We start from the raw sequence: 25,621 nt of genomic DNA on the forward strand, positions 1-25,621 counted from the left end.
ACAGTTAGGGGCGACCAGCCAGGCAGGCAGGTGAGTGATTAGGAGCCAGCGGTCCAGAATTGTGAGAGGGATGTCCTGGATTGGAGAGGGTGCAGGCTGGGCTGAGGGGGAGCTCTTCCCCCCCCCCCCTGCACAAATTTCATGCACCAGGCCTCTAGTACCTTATATAAAAAGCCTGTATCAGAAATGTTCCCTCTGTGATTAATTTGTATCATTTCTTTCAAATTGTTTTACATATTTTTCTTTAGATTATACAGGGAAGTCACATGATATTCTCATAGGGACTTAAGGGGAAAAAAATTTAATTTACCTGCTTAGAGGATTTCTTATCCACAGTAGGTTTGGACCCAAACTACAGTTGCCAACGCCCCCACACAGTAAAAAATCCACATGTAACTCTTGACTTCCCCAGAATTTAACTACACAGTTGTTTCTCAGTACCTGAGGGGGACTGGTTCCAGGACCCCCTGTGGATACAAAAACCCACAGATGCTCAAGTCCCCTATGTAAAATGGCAGAGAACAATACATGCGGTAAGCTCTTCACATCCTAGGACTCCCACTATAGATCAAAAACAGTACATGGATTTATGAAAAAAATCTATGTGTAATTTGACCCCCACAGTTTCAAACCCATGATATTCAAGGGTCAACTTCTAAGCAGAGGGAGACCACAACTGAAATGGAAAGAGAAACAAGATAATTAATGTTCACAAACGTGGGTCCAGGAACATTTTCAAGAGTCCTTACGACTACATGCAGTTTTTGCCTCCAGAACTTCACTCAGTGTAAGATGTAATGCCACTAGATAAGGAAAGTTCTATATGTGATACATTGTTATGCTGAGTGGCTGAGGTACATGGGATGCATGAAAATCCAAATTTATAGTAGCAATTCAGACGCTTAGCTCTTAAAGTAATGACTATAAGTGTCATAAATTATGTCCCACACTTTGGATATCACCATTCAAAGATCTTAAGTATCCAATAGAATTTATTGAAACATATTACTTCAGTAATCAGTAGAGTCTGAAAATTGGTGTGCTAACTGTCTGTCTTCATGGGAGTATCAAATAGTGATTCTGTCCAAGGAAGTCTGGTTTTTAAAAGGATATTCATTTGGAATGCTGGTTTCTGTCATAGCCATGATTAGTAAGCAGGGAGATCTCATTTAAACTAGAGACAGTAAACAAAAAAGAGATTCAAAGATAAAATTAAAGAGTTTAGCCTGTTTTTAAATATATATACAAAGATGTGGGTCATTAGATGGTAGTAATCCACTGTGTGGTTATATTTATAAAATGGAGAAAATAAAAAGGTTTCATGTGAAAATTTGAGATGATCTTTTCTTCGTTATCTCAGAAAGTGAAGCTATTTTTAAGAAATTGGTTTGATTGTGTTGCATTGTAGATATAATGTTAGTGCTCATTCACCACCAGCTAAGAAATCTGCCTAAGAGAAAGGACCTGAAAAGCAAGAAGGGGGCAGAGATTTGTCACCTCTGCTCTGGCTGCTGCCTCAACTAATAAAACTGACTCCCTTACACAGGGTGCATAACTGGGCGAGTTCGTGTTCCTTGATCTGGAAAGAATGCTGCAAAAAAAAACCCCATTTTTCTGGCAGTAGAAAGTAGAACAGGAAGCTTTGACAACTTCTGTTTTGGGATAGTGTCTCAGAAATCAAAATACTATTATGATCTCACAGGGAGTCTCTTGGCTCCATAGAAACTTCCAGATATTTAGATTTAGGACTCACAGCAGATGGCAGAATCAGCAACCGCATCTCTGCCTCCTAAATCCTATATCCAGGGCCTGATGAAATGTTATCCTGTCCCTCCTGTACCCCTTCACTCCTCACCAGTCAAATGCTTCCTAATTATCTGTACCGCTCTCGTACGTAGCGCTTATCACTTTCTACTTTGCATGGCAGGTATTTGTGTGTGTGTCTCATCTGCTGAGTCCGACCTTAAACTCCTTACCCACGGAGGGTGCTCAATAAATACTGATTCAGGCAGGTCTGTGTTCTCTGGGTTCTCCGCTCTGAGTTAGCGCAGATACTTTTAGGAAAAGACTGGGATACTGGACCACGACTCAAACTTTCAAACCCACTTCTTCATTTATACAGGAATAAAAAATTGCTAAATACTAGTCACATTGAATGAATTTCCACATAGCTTTTTGTGTGTTCTGACAAATATCTATCAGGCACTAATGGGGGGGTGGCACTCTCAATACGAAAGAGTGCACAGTCTGATGAGAAACACAAACTCCCAACTAGATGAATGCAGTGTGGGAGGGACCATAAACGGAGCTCATAGGAAACACTGTAAGCGCTCGAAGAAGGGAGGGGCTAGTTCTGCCTGGCGGCTAGGAAACCAAGTCCTACAAGATGAGTCACAGTCACGGAGGAGGTCCTGGGAGTCCCAGAGGTCAGGTGGCTGAGTGTTCAGAGCCTGTGATGGTTTCAGTTATGGGGATGAGACAGGTCGGCATCTTTCCATTCCCTCTCGCAAATTTAAGAGCGTCTGTTTCTCCCTAGACCCTCAAATATTTGGGAGTAGTTATTTCTACAAAGTAGGCAAGGATTCTTTTGTTTTCTTTTTTCATGGCTTTCAAATGATACAGAAGCACTTAGCAAAAATCTGCAATCAGTTCATTTAGAATTTAAGATCTAAATGCAGTCATAGAATGTGCAAAATAAAATTCTGCTTATGAGCAAAACTTCTTCTGAGATTATGGTGATAAAGTTCTCTCAACCCTAATATTTCTACATTTGACAAATACACTCCGGGTGCCTGGGGTGTGCCAGCTTCTGCTCTAGGAGTCGGGGTCCAGCCCCAGCTCCCATCTGCCTCCTTTGCTGACCTTTACCGGAAGCAAGATGCAAAAGTCGGGAAACAGTCTGACAGCACTGTTTTCATAGTGATGTTTCCCAAGCATTCAGAGACCACACGTTGAATGGCAGAGTGAAGCTGAGAAATGAGATGTCTTTCTGGACGACCCAGTCAGGAATTCCATTCGGGAGGAGCAGAGCCCAAACTCCTTCCCGCGCCATCTGAATAATTTAAGCCCTTCTCTGCTCCTCTGTACTCTGACCATAATGTGCTAGGCCTTTTGAAAAGCAATAGGACAAACAAACATAATAATTCCTATTTTTCTCTCCAGGAGAAAAACTAATCCCAAATCCTCGTGTTTCTAGTATGATTTAGAAAAATCTAAAGTAGTTCCAGGTTTGCAAAGTAATAAATAAGATAACTGAGAATAAGCTTTTCTAATACATCTTAAGTGAGATTTCCTTCTGACCTTTTTTAAAATGAAAGTTTACCAGTTGCATTTCTTCATATTAAAGTTACTATTTTAAAGTCATGTTATGACCAACAGATTATGACTGAGTTTTTATCTATTAGACAAGAATTTATTGAGTGCTTACTATGTGCCAAGCCCTACAGATACAAAGTCGGAGTTCCACGCACCAGGAAGGACCATAGTCCAGTAAATAATTTTAATACAGTGTAATAATTACAATTATATAAGCATGTCAGATCATTAGTGGTGACAAAGAACACACAGCCACCTCCTTGGGCAGGAAGGAGTTAGGAAAGAGTTTGAAAAGGAAATGATGTGAACCGGGTGTGGAAAGATGAAAGGCGAGTTGTGAACATTCATGTTGTGGTGGCAGAGAATGTGTTATTAGTGTCTGAGCATATTCAGTAGAGTCTACGTTGAAAGGCACCTTACAGATCTTCCAGTCCAGTGCCCCAGTCACGAAATCCCTGACAGGGAAGCAGTGTGACTGATGCACTCATTTTCCATTGGTGCTCTGGGTATAGCTTCACATTCCTTCCAAAACTAGGGGTCGGGTAGATTTAAACTGCCTGGGGCACCTGTCTATCATTTACATTTATTTCATATATCAGTTTACATGGGTTTTCATTGGAGAGAAATAGCACGGTTCTGTAGCTGAAAACTCCTGGCCTAGTACAAAGAGCATGGGACCTGTGGGAGAGTCCCTTACTTGTGTCCTTAAGCACATGCAATTCATTTGTCTCATGGAGGAGAAAGTGATCTGTCAGCAGTAAGGCACTGAGTATATTTAAATTATTTTTAAGTCATTTGGGCCTGAGTTCCTTCATTTAAAAAATGAGGATGTTTCACCCAGAAGTCTCAAGTCCCCTGTAGTTCTAGAATTATATGATTTGTGATTACCCAGCTTTCCCTTGGCTAAATCTAAAGACAAGAATGCTTTTTCAGTGTACTCCTTCCATTGCTTTTGACAAGACTTAACACTGAAATTAAAGCATCTTGTTTTGTGAATTACAACTAGGAATTGGTTTTGTAAATTGCAAATACACACAAAGCTGGGATGAGACTGTGTGGTTCATAGGCTGTGGACATTGTAATGGCTAGTAATGTTTATTTGTTGCACATATGCCCAAAGTCAAATGCTTCAAATCTTGCTTTTAATAAAATATTTATGTTCTTTTGGTAGCCAGAAGTGCAACTTGCTGAAGGCTTTGATGTGTTTATGCCTAAATCTCAGCTGGACTCTATATTGTCAAACTACACTCGCTCAGGAAGCCTTCTGTTTAGAAAACTGGTGTGTGCGTTTTTTGATGACAAGACTTTGGCTAACTCCTTACCCAATGGGAAGAGGAAAAGAGGACTCAATGACAACCGGAAAGGACTAGACCAAAATATTGTGGGTGCAATAAAAGGTTGGTCTGCATCATTTCATTTTATGGGTTCTTTGTTGAGCTTTGTTTCATTCCATAAAGATGCAGCTGAAATTGTAGTAGACTAAGTGGAGGCTCATTTAATAGGCCGTTGGCAGTTTACCCACTGGCATGGCTTTTGAGCGTGAGCTCTGTAACTCACCACTCTAAATACCACTAGAATTTGGTAATGTTCTAGTGATGTTCATCTGTTAAAATAACAATTTAAGAACTAGTGTAATCTGCTGCAGAACTAAAAATAAGTTGATTCTTAATCGATTTTTAAAATGAAGATATTTTTCCTCTCAGTAATTTCTAACTAAGAACTTCATCAAATTTCAACTTAAATATTTAATTGTAAATAAGAATAAAGCTATGATGTTTTTTTGAAAATAAAGTAAAACAGTTGTCTCCAAAGGTCAGAAGTTGCTTTTAGAAGGTCATTGCTTCCAAAGACATTTTAAATGTAAATGAACCCACTATGAAACCAAACCCTGTGCATCTCTACACACTCCTGGTCTCCTCTGCTCTCCTGGCTTTGTGACATGGAGCCATGCCAGGTACATGCAAAGAAGACCATGGGTGTCTTCCTGTCAGCTCCTGTGAACATGTGTCTGAATTCCACCGCATTACAATAGCCATGCAGGTGCCTGTATGAGTCGATACTCATTTATATCCAGATCCAGATCCTAGACCTATTTCTTAATTTTAAAATGTTCTTGCTTAGGGCTCTGATAAATGTTATTTTAGGTAATAGAAGTACATAAGTGTTATTTTTTAAAGGAATGTAAATGAATTCTCAACTATAAACACAACTACAATGAAAATGAAATTGTGCATCAGGCCTTAATGATTACTAGAATCACTGCCTCAGTTCCTACATTTTTGGCTTGTGGACTGGGACTGGATGCAGAGGCCCTTTCCTCCCCACCCCTGGACCCGTTATTCTGCAAAATGAGCAAATTAATTTAATAGTACTTAAGGATACTTGGAAACCTACAATGAGCTTCACAAAGTAATATGATTTTTAAATGGAGTCAGCAAGTTCCAGGCACCTTTTGTTCATGGCCAGAAGGACAAAAGCATTCATTAACAGAAAATTTTTCATTCTCCAACAGAATTTTTTTCACTTAAAAGTGATAGTTGAGTTGTACTAAGTAAGAAAAACCACAGAGATATCACAGTCGGTGTCATTTTTGAAAAGAAGGATTCGGCCTGAAGTGACACTAAAAAGATTGCAGGCTTTGGGAATGGCCAGTGGTGACCTGGACTTGAGGAGGTGAAGATTTAATGTGGCTGCGGGAGACAGGAAGGTCAAGGCTGGTGCTGCTTTCCTTGGCTGAAGCTTTGAAACACACTGAAACGGAGCCAGGATTTGTGTTAATTTTCTTTTTTGGGGGGGACAGTATATTAAGATTATGAAAGTGTTTGGAAATTGGGGAAACATAAATGACCATGTTCCAATTTAACAATAGAAGAGTTACCCTAATAATAAATAGATGGTGATGAAATATATCATTACAAGTAGACTAAAATGGGTTTATACTACTGTTTTCAGGCTAACTGGACATCACACAGTAGTTTAAAAATGTGTATTATAAACAGAAATAGAGAAGATGCCTTAATTTTCTTCACAGCCCGACTCTTTAGCTAGAAATAAATATGGCAATCAGGTTTCTGCTCCCTTTGCATAATAAAAGTTATTCAAATCAAAGAACTTAAAATTTCTATACACTTCTTATATTACAGAACAACAAAGTAAATATGAAATAGGTAAAAATCTACCCATAAACCACCAACAACCTAAGTCAACAAATATTGTATATTCACTTGTTTCCTTGCAGTGTTTATTCAGAAACATTTTTCTTTTGTTTTTTCCTGATTACAAAAATAATACATGCTTGTAAAAATTCCAAACCATAAAAAACGTATGGAAAGCTGAAAGGCCTCCATAATTTCACTCTGCAGAGGTTACTGTGTACTTTCCTAGAATCTTTATTTAAAGTATGAATGCACTATAGTTTGTCTTTCTTATAAGAACATTCTCTTTGTACTTACTGGTCAGCATTCTCACCTGATTGATTCTGATCATTTCTTGTAAGTATCTTAAGGACAAGCTTTGTCTTAAATATTTTTTATTACTTGTGGCACTTTACTGAGCTTTGTACAGAGTAGGGTTTCTGAAAATACACATTGGGTGAGTGGATAGAAAGGATTTTATTTTTCATCTTGACTTTAGCCTAAATTTATTGACCTATTGGGTGTAGCACTCAACATGTATCTTTATGTCTTCTCACAGCTCATTTGTAATGATCAACATTAAAACATTGTTATAAATTTCTACCAGTTAATAAATTCTCATGAAAGAAAAAAAAAAAGAAGCCAAAATTAAATATAAATTTGAATACATTTCTCTTAATTCCCTAATACTTTTTCCCTTTGCATATTATACTTTAAAAGTTTATTAACCTACATATTGTAATATAAAGTGATTTTTGGAGGTAGCTATTAATTGAAGGTCTTTTAGAATAATTATATTCAGTTTTTCTTGCTATTAGTAGAGAGAAAAAGAAAAATTTATTTCCCTAACCCAGGTCTTTTGAACCTGAGCAAACTGGGAAAGTGAAAAATCATTTCTTTATATATAACAGTGACAAGGCTACTTGTGTTACTACTGCTGTCTACCACAGACTTTGAAAAGATTTTGCAAATATTATTCAGTCTTCCTTTCTCTGTCTTTTGAGATAATGCACTAATACTGTATTAATGTGAAACGTTCTACAACCTAGGAATATACGAAGACGTAGATTTTATAAAATCTGAGAAGTAAAAATAACAGTGGAGTCTGGGTTTTGTTTCAAAGTGATTAGGTTGGCTAAGATAGCAATGGGAAAAGAAGTGGATGGAAACCTCTAAAATGCTTATAAATAGGAACAGAAATGGACTGAAAAATAAAAGAATTTATTGTGTAATAAATACAGAGCTCTCTGTAGTGATAATTAAAATCCCCATGACAGTACCTTGAAAATAAAATAGAATCCTCTTTGTAGAGATCACATTTTTTCACATAGTCTCATCTGTTTTAGGGTGGCTAATAGATATTGGTAATTCATTAGAAATTCATTTATAGGTATGACCCAAGGATCCTTAATGAGCAGTACACCTGAACACTTTGAGCTCAACTGGGAAGAATCAACATATGCTCTTATTAAGTGGAGGGTTAGTGCCCAGTTACGCTCTTCTCACTTCATGCTGTACCTGCTGAAGACCATCTGATTCTTGATATCATTTACCAGGAGACCATGAGTTAGAGACACCTAAATAGTGATGGAATCATTGGATCTCTGAATGCTCTGCAGAAAATACAGTTACCCCAAAGCCATTTTTAGAACGTGGGTTATGATTTTTAGTTCAGCTTCATAGACATTAGCTGAGAAAGTTGTATTAGTATCAAACTACATTAGATTCTTAAATCTTCTTACATTCAAAGGAAATTACATATGCTTGTCAAGTTAAAGAACTGGTCAACTGCTCTTCATTTTACTCTAGGCAACGCACACCTGCTATACACACTGCTGTTCTCCTGGGGAGCGGTCAGTGTGATGGTCTGCCAAGGCACACACCAGGCCTCAGAGCAGCCCTGGGAGGGAGCACTCCTTGGATGGTGTGCTCCAAAACTGAACTGTGCTTCTGACTACACTAGAGGCCTGATGCACAACATTTGTGCATGGGTAGGGTCCCTAGGCCTGACCGGCGATCAGGGCCGATCTGTGGGGCGACCGTTCGGGTGATCTGGGGTGGTGCCGGCCCACTCACTGGCTGGCCCCGTCCCCGATCCCCCGCCCGCCCCCCCCCCCCCCCGCCACCATCAGTTGCCTCCCTCTGTGGGGCGATCAGGAGTGGGGGAGGGGCCCCACTGGCACCCACCTTAGCTGGCCTGGGGCCTTCGGGCTGGGGGCAGCTCCTGCATTGAGCATCTTCCCCCTGATGGTCAGTGCGCGTCATAGCAACTGTTTGGTCGATTTGCATATTAGTGTTTTATTATATAGGATTAGAACAAACTGACTACATTTCACTTCCCCCTTCACTGGCTCTGCTGAACTGACCACCAAAACCTCTCATTTTATTTCAGCCTCTCTCAAGACTTACAGGGTCCATATTTGTCATTTTGGAATGGCATACCTTTCTTTTTTATTTTTACTGCCTATCGTTCATTTCTTTGGATTTAATCGAGAAAAGTGAATAGCTGTTTTCTATCTTATCTCACATAGACCTCAATTAATTTGGTTGGGGTATAGTTTACATCTGACTTGTTATTTCTTGATAGTAACTTCTGGGTTTTCTCAGAACTATAGGTAAGAACGAGGCGGAAATATCAGCTTGCATTTGAATATCCTTACAATGTTGATTTTATTCTCACAGGAGAGGAAAATAAGACCCTGAGAAATTAAACTTACTTTAATTAACTTAAACAGCTGTTAAGTGGTAGAGCCAGAATTTAAGCCCAGGTTTCTCTGACCCTAAAGCCACTGTCTAGCATGTTTCATTCCTTTTAGGAGTATTTGAAAAGAAACAAAGGTATCCCAATTTTAAATTTCTATCTTAAAATTTAGCATTTTGGATTCTTTAGAAATTTCACTAGAAGACTGTCATATTACTTATTTAAAACAACCAGTCAATTGTTGTGTATGCACCCTCGGACACAGAACCACAAAGAAAGAGCTTGGAAGTCACACTGTATCTAAGTAGTCTTTCAAAGGATGTAAATTAAATTCTAGTTTAATTGTTTGGCAGTTGGAACCCATTGATGAACGCTTTAATTCAAAAATCCTTTTGGAAGATGAATAATCATTGTCAACTCATCTGCTCATATTCTTACCTATCAGATCAGCTTCAAACAGGATAGAGCTGCCTAGTATATAACAACAAAATCATATATAACAATGTACTAGTATAATGACATCAGGCACATAGCTTGTCTCTCAGCTCTGTTTATAACTCCTGCCCAATGGTGGTGGTTGTTTTTATCTTCCCACTTTTCATGTGGTCCAGTGACCGAGAGGTGATGTTGACTCTTGGCCATTCTATCTGAAGAGCATATGTCCAGTCCCTTCACAGCAGCTTTCATATTCTAGTGTGCATCAGCATTACCTGAGGAATTGGTTCAAAATTCAGATTTTTAGGTCGCACCCTCAGAGAGTGATTTCGTAGGTGCAGGGTAGCCCCAGAAATCTGACTTTTGAACAAGCAGCTGCAGGTGGCTGACACAGATGTCCAGACCGCCCAGGAGAAGCAGTGCCACCCCAGCTCCTGATCCTAACAGCCCATTCGGGCAGCATGCGATAGCCTTCCTGTGAAACTCTTCCTTACGCTGTTGCTTAAGGGCACCCCATTTTCTGAAGGCTGCCCCACTTCTCTCCTGGAGCAAATGGAAAAATAGCATGTGTCAGCGGCCCTCATCCTTTGAACCTCTGAGGCTTAAAATGATCTTTTCTGTCATGTCACAAAGGGTCCTGGCTTCAGACTTGTCCGCAGTGCCTCTCCAGGCCTTGACTGGGACTGCCTGCTTCACCATGCTGGAAGGAAGGCGTTCCAGACGTCAGCACAACTTGAACGGACGAATCACCAAACAAATGCCATGTTGTTTTCCTTATGGCCTTATTGCAGCCTTGAAAAAAAATGTAGTCTCCACTATAAGCCAGTTCTCCGCCAGTCTCCCTGATTGCACATTTGAAACCAAGTTTCTTCACCAAACAGTGTGCTACAGAAGATGTGGTCTTTGCTGCTTTTCTAATACTGGATGTGTCATGAAAACACCAAAGTGTTTGCAGTACTTTCATTGACCTTGCAAACTTAAAAATCCTCAGCAGGCATGAAATTTCTGTCACAACACTAAAGTGTACTGTCTACTCACTGTGAGTGAGGAACTAGTGGCATTAAGGCAAATAGGACGTGGCCCCTCACCTTAAGGAATGTGTATTCTCTAGGCAGTCATCAGTGAGCCATAACACAGGAGCATACTCGCAGGTAGGAAAATAACATGTCAGGTGCCCAGTGTGGAAGGAGAGGAAAACATAGAGGATGTAAATCCCTCAGGAGAAGACCTCAGGAATGAGTGACATCTAAACTAGACCGTAAAAGAGCAGTGTATCAAATGCAAAGGAAATGGAAAAGGCTTAACCACAGGATAAGTTTATGAAGTTTAAATTAAATAAAGCATTGGGTGAAAGCCTTTTTGCCCCAGAACTGTTTAAAGTCTCTTCTTAGTGATAGAGCTTGAGTCCTCAGCAACTGTTTACCTTCAGATGTTTACATTCGTGAATATAAATCCCAGTGAATGGATGCAAATACAGTTTATACCCAGGGATTTTCAACCAGAGCTGTGCTTCTTAAAGTTGCTTCTGAAAGTTTCCTAGGCCCCATCCCAGACCTAATGAATCAGACCCTTGGGAGTAGGGCCACAGCAAGTCAAAAGGTTGTCCCTGCTTTGTCACTGGCTTTCCCTAAACCCAGAAAAGGAATCTTATCTTCCTCAAAGTTATAGCTCCATCTTCTTGGTACATAAGGAGCAAATGGAAATTGGAGAAACTTGTTAAGAAGAAGGATATGGTTTTTCCTGATCTTTCTTTAGCCTGTCATATAATGGACGGGATCCACTTGTGGATTAATTTTCAAGGATTCAACTTGATTCTCATTTACTGCATTCTTACAAAACGTGGGTTTTAACACCGCGGTCAGAGCTGACAAAAACAGCTTTCTGTCAAAAGAGAGATGTTTCTGCCCTTGTGGGTTTGGCTCAGTGGTTAGAGCGTCAGCCTGCTCGCCGAAGAGTCTCAGGTTCAGTTCCTGGTCAAGGGCACATTTGCAGGTTTGATCCCCAGCCCCAGTTGGGGCATGTGAGGGAGGCAACCAGTTGATGTGTCTCTCTCACATCGATGCTTCTCTCTCTTTCTCTCTCCCTCCCTTCTCATCAATGCCTTTTTTTTCCTTTACTGCTAATCCCGCTTAATAACTCTGCCCTGTCAAGTCTCTGTGTCCTTCCTTGCTCATTCATTACTCTTCAGCTTCTCTCCCACCTCCCTAGTCCAGCTGTGCATCACCTTGTCCCTGAAGTTCTGCAAAAAGTTTTTCTTTTTTGAGATGTAATTGACTTATAACATTACATTAGTTTTGGGTGTATAACATGACTTGGTATTTATGTATATTGCAAAATGATCACCACAGTATATCTAATCAACATCCATCACCACAAAACACTCTAAATATCCTCCCTGACCTTCATTTTCCCCTTCCAAACCATACTGTAAACTAAGAGCCAAGTAACATTTGTAGAACAAAACTTTGTGACCTTTACCTACTGAACTCCTCTTTGCCCACTAAATCAAGCCCCAACCTAGGCCTTTTCCAGACTTCACATAACTTGATGGCTCTCTTCTTGGAACTCCCAGGTGAACCAGCCCAGCGCTGACACTACTCCTCAGGCATCACCTACTCATTTGAGACTTGGAGTTAGGCTGTATTCCCAGGACTACAATGCTCACCTCTCTTTGTAGACAAATCCAACTCATTCTTTATGGTCCAGCCCGAGTCTCATTACTTCTACCATGAGACTTCCCCCAGGTACCCTAGACGGCATTGATTTCCCCTTTCTCCACATTTCTATCGTACGTTACTTGTACATAGTCCAGCAAATAAGTCTTGATTAAATTGCTTTGCTATTGGTGGCTTATATGGAGGATGGCTATATAATTTGTTTACCAAACCGGGACCCTTTTGAGAGTGAAAATGATGCTGTTAATCATTTCACTAGGAAAATAGGCATTTCCAACTGAATAAATCAAGATACATGGTCATCCTAGTTGTGTTTGGACATCTTGTCTTTCCAAGACTGTAAGCTTCTATGGGGCAGAGTCCATGTTCTATATTTGATTTGCTTATTCCTTGGCATATAAAACAGCCACTCACAGAAGTAATGAGTAAGAAATACAGGAGGGATGCCCAGACAGTGTAGCTCAGTGGTTGAGCATCGACCTATGAGCCAGGAGGTCATAGTTCAATTCCCAGTCATGGCACATGCCCGGGTTGAGGGCTCAATCCCCAGTAGGGGGTGTGCAGGAGGCAGCCAATCAATGATTCTCTCTCATTATTGATGTTTCTATCTCTCCCTCTCCTTTCCTCTCTCTGAAATCAATAAAAACATTTTAAATAAATACAAGAAGGAGAGATGGAGGGAATCAAGCAGTCAATTTACCTTCACTGAAAAAGGTGGTTTCTTAAAAATCCAAAGTCCACTCCACTCCACTGATATATGCAGGACACAAATACCAAGATAGCCACACAACTTCTCCATGACAAGCTGGAAGAAGGCAGCTGAAATCAAGCAGGCAGAAGAGAAGTTTGAAGATCTGAAGAGACCACAGCAACAGAAATCAAGTCATGCACAGCATTTCAAGGTGGCACAGATCTCAACAATTAATACTATCAAGGGGACCTACATATAAACCCAATTTGTATTCAGTGGGGGCTCTAAAAGCATTGATTATTGTTAATTATCAAAGAGGAACGTGCACAATATGGAAGTTTATCATGCATTTGTTCAGAAGGTAATCATCTTCAGAAGGTTAAGTATAATAATTGCCTTGTGGGATTTTTATTTAAACCCAATAATAAAATCATAAGCAGGTTTAATGTGCCATTTCCTGTTTTTACCATCTCTTGATACATTGGTGTTCTTATCCATCCTTGTGTTTTTTAAACGTCCTCATAGCAACTTTGTACCTCAAAGAGAGAGTATCAAAGAAATGTTTGAGAACTTTTTAATAATCAGATTCAAAATGTGAGCCCAAAATTTTCCTAGAGTTGATATCAATTAGAAGGGAGTTGCCACCATTAAAAAAGAACAGAAAACAAAATCCTTGTGCGGCGTCAGCCTGTTCCCGACGCTTAGCATCTTCACCCTGATGGTGGCAGGGTTGGGATGAGTGTATTGACCGGATGACCTGATTCTCATAGGCAAGACCCCCATCACCACCTCTGCTCTCCTGACTCATCATTCTATTCTTCCAACCTTGGCCATCTCTGAATCGGGGTGGTTGTGAGGGACAGGATGGTACCTGAACTTCCTGACTGTGTCATAGCTTACTCTGGTACTGTGGCTATTACTTGCAGACTTCTGGCCAGTGGATGAACTCAGTACCTCACGGAATGACTTGGAAAGTTCATATACCAAGAAACTCTAGCTTTAAAAGCTGGGAGAAAAGCCCAGTACTTTCTCGTCCATTTATATAAAGAACAGATAGAAACAGATGTACTCTGTAAAGTGTTAGTGCACGTGTGGTTTATGGCACGTCTCTAATAACCATTTGAGTTGATGATTCCCAATCTTTTCAGTTTTATTTCACTTGAGCCTCAGTTACTGGTCTGTAAAATAAATGAGTTGTCCTATGTCCAAGATGCCTTCCAAGTAGGATTTCTATCACTCTCTGAAGCATGTCTCTTTGCCAAAAAAAAGGGGTAAAGAGTAAGGCACCATTACATCAGAGCTTGTTGTTGCCCAGATCTTAATATTTAGCGGATATAACTTATCCCCGTGAAATATACCAAACATTTAGACAACCATATGTTGTAACTCATCTGGCCAAAAGAAAGTGCCCATCATGTTCCTAGTAGCTGTCTTATAAATAAGCTCTGCTGTGGGCTTTCGTAAATTGAAAATTAAAATTAACTTTATTTAATTTGAGAAACCACTGAAGGCACTTTGTTTTAGACAGAGGTGCCATTGTACTAGAAACCGAACAAAGGAAGACAGGGATGTTGTTCTTTCCCTCCAGACGACTCTGGCCTCAAATACTTGAGAATCTCTGTGATTAAACAAGATCATTCAAACCTCAAAGTCCCACCAGTTCGGGGACAGTGAAAGGAGCATTGTAGGATATGGACTTACTCCTGACTCTGCCATTTAAGATCTTGAAACATTACCTTCTCTTGAAAAAATAAATTAAAAAAAAAAGAAAGAAAAGGAAAGAAAAAAAATCACAGGGTGGCTTGGCTAAATTTTAAAGTCTCTTACAGTTCAGAAATTCTGTGGTTCAATAATTTTTGTCCAGATTCTCAAAAGTAAACCGATAGAATGAAATAAATATGACTAGGAATCAATTTTATGGATCTTTAGGGCCTTTTTCATTACCACAACCAACTGGAAGTGACAGCCCCGTCCAAGGATTGGCACTTGCACTCGATGGCCATCATGGTCAGCTTTTACTCAACGGCCGTCATGGTCAGCTTTTACTCAACTTGACCAGCTGACTGCCTTGCAGCCTTTCTGCATACATAACTCAGTAGGGTATTTTAATTTCATCAATAAGTACACTCTTGTGTGTATTGCTGTATTTCCTTTCCTTTTAATTTAAAGATTTCAGTTTAGGTGCATTCATTGATGAACTCTGTTAAATCCTAATGTTAAATCAAACCTGAAATGAACTTTAGGGCTCCGTATATTTCAAGACCTGTGGCTGTTTACCAAAGAAATTCTTTCTTCCATCCTTTCAAGTCAAGACACAGCAGAGAAAAAGTTTCTCAGGTTTCTTCTTTCACGAACCACACATCTGAGTTTATGGTCAAGATGATCAGTAGATGTTATTATTTAAAAACCACTAGTTAACAAACTCAGGGAGACCTTGACTCCAAAGGTCACATTTCAGGTGAGACCTGAAGGTTGATGGCTCATGTCTTCACCCTTCTCACCCCAGCTCTCTTTTAAAGATAGCTCTTGGTCCGTATCCTAGCAGAGAGTGTATGTGAGACATGTACTTGACATCTGGTCAGTATTGACATTTTCACAGCATCATCCTAGGAGAAATTTCCTGATTTGTTCAGACATTGGTTGAAGAATGACACTTGTTCCCGTAAGCAGTCATCTTTAGGTCAGAAGTGGAAATTATATTCCTCTTCATCTTGAGTATGTTGGAGACATTTTCCAAGATGCATTTTTCTCTCCACCTTACCACTGGGATTTAAAACAGATGTTGTATTTGCTTCATACCCACCTTCCTTTGTAGTTGTTGTTGTTTTGGGTAAGAATCAAAATGTTCCTGTACCATCCATTCCCTTTCTCTTTCTCTTTCTCCTTCCTGCTCCAGAGTAACCTGAAGTCGATGTGAAACTTCCCATTTGTATTTTTCTATTTCACTAAATATAAATCACACTTACTATTATTTTGTAAATTTATAAATCTACATACATATTTTCATGCTGTATTTTTGCAACTTTGTGTCCTTTTAATCAAGATTTATTCATACAAATAAAGCAGTTTCTTTCTCCAGTCTTCGGTGAAGAGAGTTAGGTTGCCTCTTCTTTTTCACAATTACCTGTGGCAGCAGTGCAGTCATCTTCGTGTCTGCCGGGCTCAGGTGTGACAACCTCTAGGGGACACACCGGGGAGTGGAACTGAGCCACAGGGTTCACGCGTCTTCGGCTTCAGTAAGCATTGCCAATGGCTCTCTAAAGTGACCAATATCATTCATCACTCACCGGCAATGTATAAGAAATCCTACTTTTCCTCATTCTTGCCAACATCTGGTGTTAACAAACTTTAATGTTTGCCAATCTAGTATCATATCAGATGGCACCTCAGTGGTGGGTTCCCTGATTATTAATGAAGTTGAGTATTATTTCATATTTATTACTATTTGGTTAGTTTCCTCTGTGAATTTCCACCCTTTTCCAATTTTTCCATTAGATTGTTCTTTTCTTATTGATTTATATAAATTATTTTTTCAGTTATTCATGTTGCTAATATTTTTTCTTGTTTTTCAATTTGTGAAAACTTTGCATATGATGACTGTTTTTCATAGCAAAGTTCAGTGTAAAAGCCAGATTATTTTATGCTTTGTGATATTTATGTGCTTGTTTTAAGAAAGTCTCCCTACCCCAATTATATAATGGTATTATCTTAAATTTTAAAGTTTTATCGTTTATTACTTTTGCATAAACTGTGAGGGGAGGATTAATATATGTTTCTCTGTGGGTAGTTGATCATTCTAACACCATCCCCCTTTTTTTTTTTTACATGAATTTTAATTTCACTTCTGTCATATATTGAGCTCCCATTTCACATTTTAACACTTGGTCTGTTACCTAACTCAGCCAATACTACACAGTTTTCATGAGTTTGGCACTGTAATAATTCTTAATATCTTATAGGTCATGTCCTCCTTTCTTCTTTCCAGCCTCCAGATGCTTCCTCTACTTTAGTTTTCTTTTCCCTCAATACAGCTTGTACTAATTATTTGAATGAGGGTCTCTGTGGTATATTCTTTCTATTTTTGTCCCGAAAACTTATTTATTTCACCCTCACTATTGAGTGATGTGGAGTTTAGTTGGGTAATTCTAGACTGAGGACTTTTTTCAGAGCAATTTGAAAATATTCCACTGTTTTCTAGATTTTGTTGCTGTTGTGAATCTAGCAGCCTGTTATCCTTTTGTAGATAATCTGCTTTTTCTATGTAGTTGCCTTTAAGACTTCTCTGCCTTTGGCATTCTCCAGTTTCTTTATTTTACGTTTGGATATATCTTCATTTTTATTAATCTGCTTCGTTGTTGTGCTTCTTGAAACCAAGGGTTCATGACTTACCTATTCTGGTAATTTTTCATCTACTATCTCTTCAGATTTTGCCTTCCTCCATTATTTCGCTCCCTTGAAACATCCATTAGTGTTAACTGGACATTTTTATTCCATCTTTCATGTCTCTTAATTTGTTTGTTATATTTCCCATCTCTCCATCTCTTGGTACTACATTTTGGGTAATTCTTCAGATCTCTCTCCCTTTTCTATTCATTGATATTAATTTATTGACTAACCTGTTCTTTGACTTTTTAAAAATAAAGTACTATATTTTTAATTTCTATAAGTTCTCTTTTAAATCAGCCTCATTGTTTTCTTAATGACCTAAGTTCTTTAATATCTTTCATCATTTTAAACATACTTTGTAATTCCATTGCCTTAAGTTATTGGGGGTTTAATCCTGATTTTCTTGGGTTGGCTGACTCTTGCTTATAGCTGATTTTTTCATTATGTGTTGCACTATTTTCACTTATGAGTTCATCTGCTGTGGGCCGGTGTTTGTTTTGCTTCCATGAGAAACTGTTGGGGCCCAGTTTGTAGAAGAAATTCTGCATTTCCTTTTGTCTGGAGCCCAGAGCTATCAACAGCACTGCTTATGTTCATTTATGCAGGGTATTTAATTTCAGATTCCAAACCTACGTGAGGTCCAGGCCAAGCATTAGAATTTTCCAAGGAAACTCTTCCTCCCTCCAGAGACTAGACAGAGCTCCTTGTACTGGTGGGAAGATGGTTCCCTTTCCACAGGCTCTCGGCTCATATAGAGGCCTTGGTTTAACCTCCCCACACAGGCCCAGGACCTCCTTCTCTCTTCCCTTGCAGGGGTAGGAACCTAAGCTTTCCAGCTATTGAGACTGCCTCTCTCCGTACCCCCTCAGGGCAACTGCATCCTAGAACGTCCTTCTCCTCTCCCACTCTTCATCTCACCTCCCCTCTTCCTTGGCTTTCAGCTGAGCCACAACTTTATCCAACAGCTTTCCCCACACGCCACCCCCACCAGGAGTGGCCTCGTGCCCTGCTCTGTGTGTCCCGTACCCACTTCGATAATAGCAGCTTCACTTTGCACTCCTCTTCACTTCATTTGCCTTCATCCTCCATTTCACTCGAAGTCTTTTGAGGACAGGGACTGTCTGTTCACTGGTGCCTGGCATAGTCTGCTGGGTGCTGGGTAGATATTCTCGAATGAATGCATGTTGTTTTATAATAAGAAAATAGGGTTCAGGTGCTAGCTGTGAAGCACCCCAGTCTCTGTATGAGGTCAGGAAACATCATCCACTGGCATTGCTCTTAATGAGAACAACACAGACAGGTGAGGTAAACCATACACTGAAGTAATTGCACCTCAACAGATCATTTGGGACTGTGTCTCAGGATGTGCCCTGAAGATCTGTGTGCACAGAGGCCGGCCGCCGGAAAGCACAGGGACTTGTCGGTGCCCTCTCGGTACCAGAGGGCCGGGCATTAGAGTGGTGGTCACTGATAGGCCATCGATGCTGGAATAAGAATCAGGCTTAAAAAAAAATGAATCGGGCTATACTTCAACCCCTGTAAAATGCTCTCTTCAAGAAGCAGGGTGTCACTCAGGTTCCCTTAGGAAACGGGAAGTCTGTGAGGCTGACATGGAAACCGTAGGCATGGAGGCTGCTCACAGGCCTGCCTATGCTCTGCACCCCTGCCTCACCACCTAGCCTCAGTCCCTCTGGCTCCCTGCTGCTCTCGGCACATCTGCCTCACCCTCTCCTCTCCAGCTGGCTTTCTCCGCTTTGCTTCTGCCTCCTCATAGTCTTGGTTTGCACAAGGTGTCGGGGCTGCTCACGGCATCCCGCCACAGCTCTCCTGCTCATCCTCTCTGCTGCAGTCACGCTCTGGCTTGGAGGGCACTGGTGTGAAACATTCCTGCCCAGATGGCAGCAGGACCAGGGATGGGCAGTTTCCCATAGGCACCCTTGAGCATGGGCAGCCCCACACCATTCGGCAACCTCTGATTCTCACCAAGCAACCTGCTAAGTTCTTCCTTCCAGCACCTTGATTCCAAAAAGTGGGAGAACTAGGTTATGATATCCAGTGTTTCAGATGCTAGAAAGATAACCCCATTCCACATTAATTAATTGTCGTCCTAGTTTATTTACCAATATCTTGCAGGTTTAGTTGTTGTGAGCTGGTTTCTAGGCTTGAGCCCCTGCTTCTCAGATAAAGTCCGATTTCTGAACCTGCACAGCTGAGGGCCAGTCCCTACGTCGGTAACAATTGCACCAAGATATGGAGCACATTAAGGCCTTGCACTGGAGCCAGACTTATTCTAGCTCTTTCCTCTCTCTCCTAGTGCCTGGAGTGCCAGGCTCATTGTAATTTTAATAAATTATTGGAATGGATGTCAAGCCTATAATTTATAGGTTTCGGCTCTAACCATGAAATAGGGGAATGAAGCACCATGATATCATCAAAGGAAATATATACTCTATTAGAACCGTATAAAATTTAGACCAGAGTCGTCATCTCAAGCTGAAACTACCTACACAGCATCCCTCTGCCTTCCTTGCCCCAGGCCCTGCCCCGTTAGTTGGAGGGGAGGCCCGTCTTTGCTCGTTGCCTGCCACGCTCTGCCTCATGCAGTCGAAAGTCACACCAGTGTTCACAGCTTTCTTTCACATGCAAGTATTACCTTAGCTATTGATTTGCTTATATTTAGAATTCAATCATTTTTCTTTTACAGAATCTGTGTGCTTATTTGCAACATAAAATTAATATTTCATTTATGTGGAAAATAGCTCCTATTAGCTGTGCCATCTTGGGCCGGTTATGTAACCTGCTCTACCTTGATGTTTTCATCAGTCATATGGGATCACAATACCTCCTCCACTGGGTTACTGTGAGGATTAAATGAGATAGGTATAAAGTGCTTGGCTTAGGGGACCTTTCAAAAGACAGCTTTAAAAGAGTAAAAGGGAAGAGGGAGGTGTGGGAGGGGTGCCGTTTTCCATGCCCGCCATGTGAGGAGATGGAAATCAAGTGCCTGTAGGGAGCCTCGTCTCCCCCTCCTCCGTCTGTGGGCTGGTCCCAGGGTTCCCTCTCCTCCGCTCACCCCAGCCACAGGACTCTACTGCGGACAGATCTTTCTCACTCGTCCCTAGTCCCCCTCAAGCTCTGGGACTTCAGCTGATCTTATGACGACCCCGCTTTCAGTTCTGCCTGATGGCAACCTGACTTTCACTTGTCTATTTGACCGGAAGTTAAAACTGAGTCATCAGATCAGAAGTTGGGCACTCACTCTGGCCAGAGTTTTTGCTTTATTAGAGGATTTCACAGTGACATTAAAGCTCTGCTGTCTACTCCTGCTCCTTTAAATGTCTGTATGATCCAATGACACCCTTTAAAAATCCATACCATATTCTGCTTTTCCCAGCATAGAGAGCCAGACAAATCCGATAGAGTCCTCAAGGAACGGTGTGAACACACAGCTGTTGGGGGAACCCGGCCAGTCTGCTCTGTTCTCAGCGTGTTGCATGCAGACACGCCACTCTCTGCTGTGTTCATTGATGATTATGTTAAATGCCACAGTCCTAGGGATGGAAGGATCTGCTCAGCCACCACTAGCCTGTTCATTATTTATAGACAATTAAAGAGCTCGGCTCAATTGAATGCAAACATCTGAGAAAAGTCATTATTCATGTACAGATCAAATTGAACATTTGTCATTTCTCCAGTGATTTAACATGCTCTTTGTGCCTTGGGACCTCAAATTATATTAAGCAGAGTAGATGCTTTAACTCTTTTTAGTTTAATTGTTGGCCTTCATCCACTTGTTCAGATTACTTGGACTTGTTTGAAATTAGCTCTTGCTTCCCCTTAATATGTAAAATAGAAAAGGAAAAAAATTTCTTTTTAGGACCTATTGCATTCTAAGGATGAATGCAAAATGTTCTATGATTCTTAATGAGCCACTATTAACATAGTAGGAACCCCAGTACATTAATGCAATACCTCTTTTCACATCATTACTCCTAATGGAACTGTTACCAGGATAATAGCTTGACCTTTAGCTATAGAATCAGACAGCAAAAATGTATTCTGCTTACTCGATACTGCTATTCACATAGCATATTGAGCGATTTCAGGTCAATACAATCACAATATTTTGGCCTAAGGCCTCATCTGCACTTGCAACAGAATAGGATTTCATCGGCAGATAGGTCCTAGTTAAAAGTCGCTTTTAAGTATGAATGTAACCCAAGAAATAGGATGTCGGTAATAGACCCAGTGGAAATATTTGTTGTGCAGGTGTTTTTCAAGAAGCCTGTGCTGTGCCTTCAGTGATCTCAGACACAGACACAGGAGGCAGAGACTTCCTGGTTGTTGTTTTTTATTGAAACTGGATGGGTTTTAACTGAAAAGAGAAAAAACAACCAGAAATGGTTGCCTTTCTAGGAATGACAGAATACCTGAGCTCAAGATTAGATTGGAAAGATCTATTGGAAGCTCCTCACAGTGTGGGAGAAGCATTCCAGGCTTCCCTCTGGTCCTCCTAACCCCGGTTGTTGACACACGTAGTGGCTGAGAGTCGTTTTGATGTGGGCATAACCCAAATCAACTTTGTTCATTTGGAGCCACTACTTTCTAATGGGTGCTAATTTGGACACCCTGCATTTCACAATCTGAGAAAACAGGGGTTGCTATGGAAATTAATTATATAAATGATATTACAAGGGGGAGATGTTTATCTGCTAAGACAATGTATTCAGCTCTTTCGGTGCTACACACTTTCATATAAACGAATAGGGTGCTAAATACAAATCAAATGCTTATTGCGTTCTTAGTCAGTACTAAGTACTGTTGTAGGTGCTGTGGGGGTCCAAACCCAGTGAAGACCCTGAGGTGTCTATAACCCGGCGTGGGAGATTCAAAAGCAAACCCCACCCCCAAGGTATTGTTCCTTCTGTGTATCTCCCATCCCACATATCATATACCAGGCAGCCTGGGTGATACTTTCCCTGGTCCTTAATTCTGCTTCCTAACCATCACTCCTCCTCGACTCAGTTGGGCTGGGCTGGGTCCTTTCCTCTAAGGTTCTTACCACAGCTACATATCTTCCTCGCACTCCCTGTCGCCCTGCCATCTTCGATAACTTCACTGTTCACGTGAAAGGTCCATCTGACCCCCAGCCAGTAGTATCCAGACCTCATCCACAGTGACGTTCACCTCTACTACGTTTCAGCCCCACCCGTGAGCACACCTTAGCATTCTCATCCGGAACTGCTCGCTGCCCACTTACACTCCAGCACCGCACTCCCAGTTGCCCTTACTCCACGCCAACTCCCGCCAACCCTGTTGATAATTCCATTCCCTGGTCTCTATAGATTTTTCTAAGTCTGTGAGCCTTTTTCTGGCTTCGCTTCTTTCCCAGATTTGCGCAGGAAGGGGAAGTGAGGAAAGTTGAGGTCATTCATTCCAGGTGGCAGCACATCTTCAAGTGCTTTGTATCCCTGTCCTTCTGCCAAGACTATCCAGCTGGGCTCTAACCCAAGAGCAGCCTTACCATCCAGGGGCTCCGCTCCAAGGAGGAGCTGCAAAGTGCCCTGGGAAAAACAGCCTGCCTACAGGTTGTTGCCCACACCACAGGCCTGCTTGGTGTCCTCCCATTGTCAGTCTGCTGCTTTCCTACTTATGTTCTTCTCAAAGGCAATCCCAGACTTTCCCCACACTCTCCATTCCCCTCACTGTACATGCAAGGAGGTCTGGGAGTGATTACTCCAGCCTGTAACCACTTCTCAACCTGCCTGTCTTCCCTTCCTCTGAGGTCAGAGGAAGAAGCCCCTCCTGTTTGAGGGCGACCCTCCATTTCTAGCCTGACCCCGTCCCCTTTTATCGCCCCCTTTTTCCTGGCTCCTGTCTTCCCGCACAACATTGCTGTTTCCGTCAGCCTGCAGACATGCCCAGGTTTCCCGGCCCTCAGCCCTCCTCCCCTGGCAGCCCTTCTTCTCTTCCTTCCTCCAAATGAACCCAGTTTTTTGAGAGTGTCCTCTGTGGCCACCCCACCACTCCTTGATGACCTTCAGTGGACACTTTCCAAACCTCCCTTCCTGGCCCTTCCTCTGCACTTAAACTGTGGGTCCTCCTCCATCAGCACCACTCGTTGGCTTTACAGGACCCCTCCTGGGTCTCCAGACTCTGGCCCATCCTGGGTTCCTTCATGGACTCCTGCGCCTTAATCTCCATTCAACCATCGGGGTTCTCGCTGGCTCTGTGCTTGGCCCAGCGCTCTGTTCACTCCACAGGCTCTCCCTACTCAATGCTTTTTCTCTCATTTTAACTACCATTGTATGTTTGTGCCTGTCAAACTGGTACCAGCCTGGACCCTTCCCTGAACTGTATGTAGGCTTCTGTGTAGGGAAGGGTACCCAAACTCAACTTGTCCCAAACCAAGCCTAATACATCTGCCTCTGCCCCCACAAACCTCCCTTTCTTCTATAGTTCCCAGGCCATGTGATTGAGCAGAAATGCCTGTTCTATATACAGTTCCGGTCACCTGTCCACCTTTACTCATGCGGCCCCAACTCAGACGCTGCAGTAGCTTCCTCAAAGCGACCCTCCTCTCACTCCCTGATCCATCCTCCCGCTGCCACCCAGCTCCTCCCGCATGACTGGGTTCTTTACATTTGTGTGTGGATTTTTTCTTTCTTTCAAATTATTTTCTTAGGATAAATTTCTAGGAGTAAGATTTCCAATGCAAAGGTGTAAAAGTTTTATGCCTCTCATTATATAGTACCATCTTATTTCCCAAAAGGGTTTTGCCAGCTTATGCCAACCATGATGTTTGAATATGCCAGGCCCCCACAATTTTATCAATATTAAGTATTAGCTTTTTAACATTGCTCTTCTCACTTAATAGGTATAAAATGTGTTTTGCAATTTGGGGGCTTACATATTTGTTAAACATTTTTCCTAATGTTTTTTTCTAAATACACTGTTCGTTATCTATAGAGTCTTTTGAAATTGCTCTTTTATTTGAGTGAGTGCTTTATATAGTGGTAGATATTGAACCTTTTCAGTCACATTTAGTGCAATTAGCTTTTCTCATTCTAATGTAATGTTTATTTTCTATTCAATAGAAATTTTATAGTTTTACAGAGTAGTTGAATCTGTCAACATTTTCCTTTGTCATTTATTTTTAAAAGAAGCCTTAAGAACATTAAAATGACCAACATTTTAAATATGTATTTATTGATTTCTGAGAGGAAGGGAGAGGGAGAGAGATAGAAACATCAATAATGAGAGAGAATCATTGATCGGCTGCCTTCTGTATGCCCAACACTGAGGATTGAGCCCACAAGCCAGGCACATGCCCCGACCAGGAATCAAATGGTGACCTCCTAGTTCATAGGTCAACCACTGAGCCATGCCAGCCGGGCCAGATATTTTAAATACCAAGTGGGCAGTGTGCTGTGAGTGCATACTTGGTCGTGACCTACAGAGAGGAGAGCACTTTGGGAAGCACTCAGGAATGACATGCGGAGCAGCAGCGTCCACCCAGCTCCTGCCTGTGCAGTCACACACTGGGCGGGTTAAGATAATGTCTGGCCTCCCTTTCGTCCTGTCCTATGACTCCATAGTTTCTTTTGTGCTTAATAGATAGCTCTTTCCTAGAAGCCAGTAGAATATTGCAAGAGTTGCCTCCATATAGAATTGGAACTTTCATTAAGAGACAACTGCATTCCGCCAGCCGGTGTGCTCAGTAGGTTGAGCGTCTGCCCTTGTGCCGGGAGGTCACAGGCTCAATTCCCCAGTATTGATGTTTCTCTCTCATTGGTGTTTCTGTCTCTCTACCTCTCCCTCATCTCTCTGAAATCAATAAAAATGTATTAAAAAGAAACAATTACATTCTACTTATTCTGAGAACTGATTTAGTAGGAATAACCATGAGAACATCATCGTTTTTGTGTAATTTTGCATAAGATTTTGAATTAATTAAAAAGTGAAATATTTTAATACAGTTGTTGAATTTTGTCATGGGGCCAGAGGATCCATAGGAAGCATTTTCTCTGCTCATAAGACATATATACAGGGACATGCACTTTCCATAGGCACTTTCCATAAAAACTCCTCACTATGCAGAGCTGGTTTCATTTCGAAGCCCAGTACATTTTATGGCGTCAGGGCCCTGCCAGGCTCCACCCCCACCACAGGGATGTCATATGGATAGTGAAGCTATCTAGTGCAGAACCCATCCATATATAATGTTTTTTCTTCTTGGGATACATTTCTGTTTCGGATCTGCCTGTTTTATTTGTTGAAGCAT

At 41.3% G+C, this 25,621-nt stretch overlaps 1 protein-coding gene across 17 annotated transcripts in view; it reads left to right on the forward strand.

Annotated features, from left to right (window-relative positions):
- The window catches only part of BEND7 (BEN domain containing 7), an 83,393-nt gene that overhangs the window by 41,654 nt on the left and 16,118 nt on the right, over positions 1 to 25,621 (forward strand). For 10 of the 17 annotated variants that reach the window (XM_059710986.1, XM_059710973.1, XM_059710995.1 and 7 more), the window contains one exon: positions 4,487 to 4,712. In XM_059710986.1, coding sequence (XP_059566969.1) covers positions 4,487 to 4,712 — 226 coding nt within the window. Of the gene's footprint in view, positions 1 to 4,486; positions 4,713 to 5,827; positions 6,450 to 9,131; positions 9,192 to 10,218; positions 10,910 to 25,621 lie in introns of those variants that run through there. The other 7 variants (XM_059711027.1, XM_059711034.1, XM_059711020.1 and 4 more) reach the window with 7 other exon arrangements.

Source organism: Myotis daubentonii, chromosome 1 (assembly GCF_963259705.1).
Source record: "Myotis daubentonii chromosome 1, mMyoDau2.1, whole genome shotgun sequence".
In the NCBI taxonomy this organism is placed as follows: domain Eukaryota; kingdom Metazoa; phylum Chordata; class Mammalia; order Chiroptera; family Vespertilionidae; genus Myotis; species Myotis daubentonii.